This window comes from Austrofundulus limnaeus, unplaced genomic scaffold (genome assembly GCF_001266775.1).
Source record: "Austrofundulus limnaeus strain Quisiro unplaced genomic scaffold, Austrofundulus_limnaeus-1.0 Scaffold975, whole genome shotgun sequence".
Classification (NCBI taxonomy): domain Eukaryota; kingdom Metazoa; phylum Chordata; class Actinopteri; order Cyprinodontiformes; family Rivulidae; genus Austrofundulus; species Austrofundulus limnaeus.
This window is the reverse complement of record NW_013953377.1, coordinates 118,647-124,084: the sequence shown is the minus strand read 5'-3', so window position 1 is coordinate 124,084 and position 5,438 is coordinate 118,647. Positions and strand designations below refer to the sequence as shown.

The window sequence follows — 5,438 nt, the reverse complement described above, 5'->3', positions numbered from 1 at the left end:
GGTATGAATACTTTTGCAAACCACTGTACATACCTTCATCATATTTACATACCTTCATCATATTTACATACCTTCATCATATTTTAATACTGTGGTATAACAAGACACCTTCGTAACGCCCAAGCCTGCATCGTGGCACCACATTATTCACACAGTTGGATCAGTTTGATTTGATTTCTTGTCCAGGTTCCATTCCTCTCAGTTGGAGGCGACCTTGGCTGGAGGGAGGAGGTCAGCAGAGGAGTGAGTCAGCTCAGCGGGGAGTTCTGTGTGGAGAACGTGCGAGGAGAAGAYGGAGAACTGTATCGCCGACTAGTGTTCATGTCTAACACCGCCCTGGTCCAGTCAGAGAGCCGACTCGTCTCATCAAACACTGGTCTTTGCTTTTTCCTTCCTCTTAGTTTTCACTGTTTTACCATACATTGTCCTGCTAAAGTCACTTTATTAATTACACAAACTAACAAACTCTAAACGAGGCTCTGTGTGTGTCTGCAGCATCGAGTCACAAGAAGAAGAACAAAAAGAAGCTCAGAGCTTCCTCTGCAGCAGGAACATCTCTGTCGGTGGACAGTGGCTTCCTCTGCTGCGCCCATCATGAGGTCATGGTGGCAGGTCTGGCCTTGCTCCGGGTGGGGGGTCAGCAGAGCAAAGGTGTGTGAAGTATGTGCAGAATGATCCAACATCCTGCATTAAATACCTTTACATGTGCTGATGTGCTCCTCCCTGTTAGATGGGCCCGTATCAGTGCTCCTGGTGGGGCTCGGGGGTGGAGGTCTGCCTCAGTTTCTGCGGGACTTTGTGCCTAATGTAAAGGTGGAGGTGGTAGAACTGGACCCCGCTGTGCTGGAGGTGGCCAAGGAGTGGTTCGGGCTAAAACTGGACGATCGTCTGGTCGTTACTGTTGGAGATGGACTGGAGCGCATCACTGCTCTGGAGAGAGGAGGTTTGTCAGAATAAGAGCACATGTTTAATAAAGTATACCATGATGTGAGGGATGATTGTGTGTCCACAGGTCACCAGTTTGATGCCATCATGTTTGACGTGGACAATAAGGACAGCTCTTTTGGTATGAGCTGTCCTCCTGCTGCCTTCGTGGAAACTCCCATCCTGCAGAAAGTTTTTAACCTGCTCTCTCCAACAGGTAACAGTTGGTTTTCTGTTGTGTTGATGTTGAAAAACCAAATCAGTAAATATGGTGTCACAAATGAACAAAAGATAAAAATGTTTCTCCCCTTGACTTCACTTTATGATGAGCAGAGGAGCTGTTTAGAAATGCGTAAGAAAATCACAGAAGCTCATAAAAACAGTTGTTCCTCAGAGAAACCTGGAAGGGATGTACAGATGTTAAATGTTAAAAGAGTCGGTCTAATTAATTTATAATCATGAATGAGATTGTGCTGACGGTTTCAGCAAGTCTCACTAGCTGTGTTTCCATTACAAATGTGCACAAAACTTTGTTGATATTCTGTTAATGTCAAAAAAACACAGTTTCMCAACTGCAGTGTTTCCATTAAGTAAGAAATGTTATTAAAGTCACGTGAATACGTTTGTTCTCATGATAAGTCATTACAAACATGGCAGCGATGGATGTAAACACATAGCATGTTGCTACCACGACACTAGCGCTCATCATCAGAGGAGACGTCGGCGTCTTTTATCGAGGCTTTCCAGAGACAAGTCCCTACTTGGGAGCAACTACGTATGCTGTGTTTTTGGGAAATTGTAGTCGCTGAGTTTACTACTTTATACTACTTCTGTGATATTACTACTACTTCTACTTCCTGTTTTCTTCTTCGTCGTCGTCTTTTTCACCAGTAGAAACAGMCGGTTGTTGATCACGTGACTCCTGTGATGTGAAAAAAGTGTTTCCATTGCAGTTTTGCGAAAAACACAAATTTAGATACGACTGAAAAACCACCTCATCCTAGTGCAAAAACATTTTGTCAAAAAACGTGTTTTTTTTTTTTTCAAAATTGACGTGTTTTCATTGAGCAAATTTATTTTAGAAATTCAAATTTGCGCATTTTCATGGTCAATGGAAACACTATATATCCCATTTGATAAGGACATGTTACAGTTCTGAGATGATGCCATCAATGCAGAAAAGAAGCGTGTTTGGTTTTAAATGGAATGACATCATGTCAGTTCTGACATCCTTACACTAGTGAAATGATGTATACAAGATAAAATATGGGTTTAGTTATTAAAGTTTTCCATTCCTTTATTTAATCAGGATAGTTAGCCATTAAATCATAAATATGAAAACATTTGATGCACCAGATTTAGCCTTAGGCTAACTTAAATCTGTAGTTCCTGCAGACAATAAACAAATAGTAACGAATAATAAAACATCTAATATAGGCCAGCTCGGTAAATGTGGTAGACKGTAGAAACGGTATGAAGTTGGCCTACGGTAGAAATTTACCCTCTATCATCATTACRTCATCACACCTGTGTCAACAGGGCTGTGAGTGCAGAGACAACTGAGCAGCAGGAGTTCGAAATAAAATGAAGAAATTCTAGTGTTTTAAAACACATAGAGAGGATAAATCCTCAAAATTTCCTCCTTCCCGCTGTAGAAAAGTTACGTTGTGTCAGAGGACCATTTCCTCCTCTCACTGCACGTCACGCAGAGCGAAGCTTTAACAACTGTAGTTTTTAACACACAATTGTCTGAGAAAAAACTTGTTTTTTAAAGTATTGTTACTCACAGAGATGATAAAAAGACGTGGACGTTCGTTCAGTCATAAATCCATCTTGTTAATGTAAAGTCAGCTTCTCTGATGATGAAGATGATGAAGATGATCATGCAGCAGCTGATAAGTTCAGCAGGCAGATATTAAAGCAAAAATACTGTGTTTAATTATGATTACAGTTTTCTGCAAAAAAAGCTCAAAAATTACATTATCTTAATTTTTTATGATAATTTTCTACCGTGATATATACCGTTACTGTGAAGGTGTTCAGTTTATACCGTGAGATGAATTTGAGGTCATGTTGCCCAGCCCTAATCTAATATCAATAAAAAAAAACAAGAAAACAAAAATGATATTTAACAATTAAAAACATGCCCGCCCCACCCTCCAACACACATTAATAAACCCAAGTTATACTACTGATTACCTGGTATCATTTAGTGATTGCAGAAGTAGTGCAGGTTTTTAGGTGTTGCACTGAGTCATGGCTTTAACAGAGAAGCTGCCTGTCTGAAGGTCAAGCATCAAGCAGGAAGGTCACAGTCCTGCTGGAGCGCAGAGACACAGCTCAACAATGATAAAAACTATTTATTGCAAACAAATCAGCTCTAAAACATGTAAAATGTTTGTACACTGCTCCCATGTTTGAAAAATCTCTAATATCCTTAAAAAAATAAAGAAAATAGTGTTTCTGTGCAATCTGACAATGATGGTGTCTGAAGGACCTTTTGTCAAAGAGTTTGAGGTCCTGTTTGTATGAAGACTCTTTAGGTTTATTATTGATGAGTTMGCTTGTCCCCAACCTGTAATACAATATGAAATAAATGTGTATAAAAATAATTACATGCATRAATATGTTGGCTTCTTCAGGTGACAAATAAGATCCAATATGTCTAAAATTGACCAGGTTAAATCTAACAGTTTGACATTTTTTAAAGGGATCCCTGATTAGTTGTGACATTAGACTTTATTTGACAAACATATATTTTAACTGTAAAATAAAGACTGTAAAAATACTGTAGGATGTTTAGTTTTGTACATTTTCAAAAATATATTTTTGTAGCATATGCGTTATTTAAAACCCAATACACTGCAAATATAAGGCTTAAATAAAACCTAATAAAGGACTCAAATAGGCTAGTTGATCAGAAGAACAGTTACGACTCTAAGAAGGAGTGGACAGAGACTGAAGCTTTTGCATTAACCCGTGCCATATTTAACGTGCAACCAGATACAAATTTACAATTTTAAATAGTTAATGTAAACATTTAAACAAATGGCCATTCAAAAATAAATAAATAAACAGCGCGCATAAATAAAGATAACCAAATAAACCAAACAAAAATTCAGTGATTCAAAGATTTTTTCATTAATAAAAACAACAAGTCCAACATTTCTTTTCCCCAACCCTTCAGTTCATTAAACCCCAGCTGGGTTTAAAAAGTGCAAAGGGTTTTTGTGCAGATCCTTTGTGGAGGGAACCATAAAGCAGCAATGATGTGGGGGGGTTCATAGACTGCAAGACGTTATGCAGATCCTTTTTGGAGGGGATAATACGCAACAATGGAGTAAAAAAAGAGTCTGCAGGCTACAAGGAGCCTCCTACCAGCCCGACTAGAGGGGCAGGAGTCTTCACACAGTGTGATAATCTTTAGGTAGGCTCGAGGCCTGGTCCAYCAGCTCGCCATCGAAAGGTTGACACCTGGCCTGCATAATCAAAACAGGACCAATGTTTCAATAATAAATAAATCAACCATCTTCATTATTCTAATCCAGTGTTTCAATAACAAATAAATCAATCATCTTCATTANTGTTTCAATAACAAATAAATCAATCATCTTCATTAGTCTAATCCAGTGTTTCAATAACAAATAAATCAATCATCTTCATTAGTCTAATCCAGTGTGCACACATTTACATTCAAATAAATAGCACTAACTGCACTATAAAATTTACAATCTAAACACATGTAGAAAAATAACATTTCACGTTACATTCATCAAAGTCCAATAAATATGCATTGATGTGCATTTAATTAAACACATTTAGTGAATACTTCAATCAGAAATATCAGTAAGAACCAGTTAAAAGTGCTAATCATTAAAACAGTGAATGTTTTAAGGCACTTTACATTTTCCTTCAAACAACTAGTATGGAAATTTGGGTAAGCTGCAGTGTTGCGACAGTCAACTAACACACACACACATTTCATTAGTACAAGTGCTAGGCTAACGTTAGCACAAACAAAACAAACACTCACCAGTTCCGCTGTTTACACTTCACACATACGCCCATTCGCTTCAACTCGGGTCACAATAGATGACTCCTACAGTTGTAACATGTTATCAGTACTTGTCACGCAGAATTATTATAGAAAACGCCAACAAACAACTTAGACCGACCTGTAGCTCTGCTCCGTTCAACATGCCCCTCTGCCTGTCACACAGACTTCTGCTCTCGCTTATAAACTCTTCTGATAGGTCGCGACACCTCACTTGACCACAGAAAGACCCGCAGTGATTGGCTTCAACTATAAAGTCAACTCTTGCGTGAACTACCATGAACTTTATAGGAAATATCACGAGACTTTACTACAGAAGTGAACATATAAGGCAGAACAGATTACAGGAGAAAGGAAGACAGATTCAGACTTAACACCTGGGTTACATTTTATTTCCACACAAAGCATTCTGGGTAAATGATGACGTGGATAGGTCCTCGGTGCGAGGCTGCTAGCGAGC

At 38.6% G+C, this 5,438-nt stretch overlaps 1 protein-coding gene across 1 annotated transcript in view; it reads left to right on the top strand.

Annotated features, from left to right (window-relative positions):
• mettl13 (methyltransferase 13, eEF1A lysine and N-terminal methyltransferase) overlaps window positions 1–5,438 on the top strand; it is a 17,919-nt gene that overhangs the window by 8,772 nt on the left and 3,709 nt on the right. Inside the window, exons 5-8 of the mRNA XM_014029928.1 lie at window positions 187–376; window positions 496–651; window positions 731–943; window positions 1,013–1,141. Coding sequence (XP_013885382.1) covers window positions 187–376; window positions 496–651; window positions 731–943; window positions 1,013–1,141 — 688 coding nt within the window. The remainder of the gene's footprint in view (window positions 1–186; window positions 377–495; window positions 652–730; window positions 944–1,012; window positions 1,142–5,438) is intronic.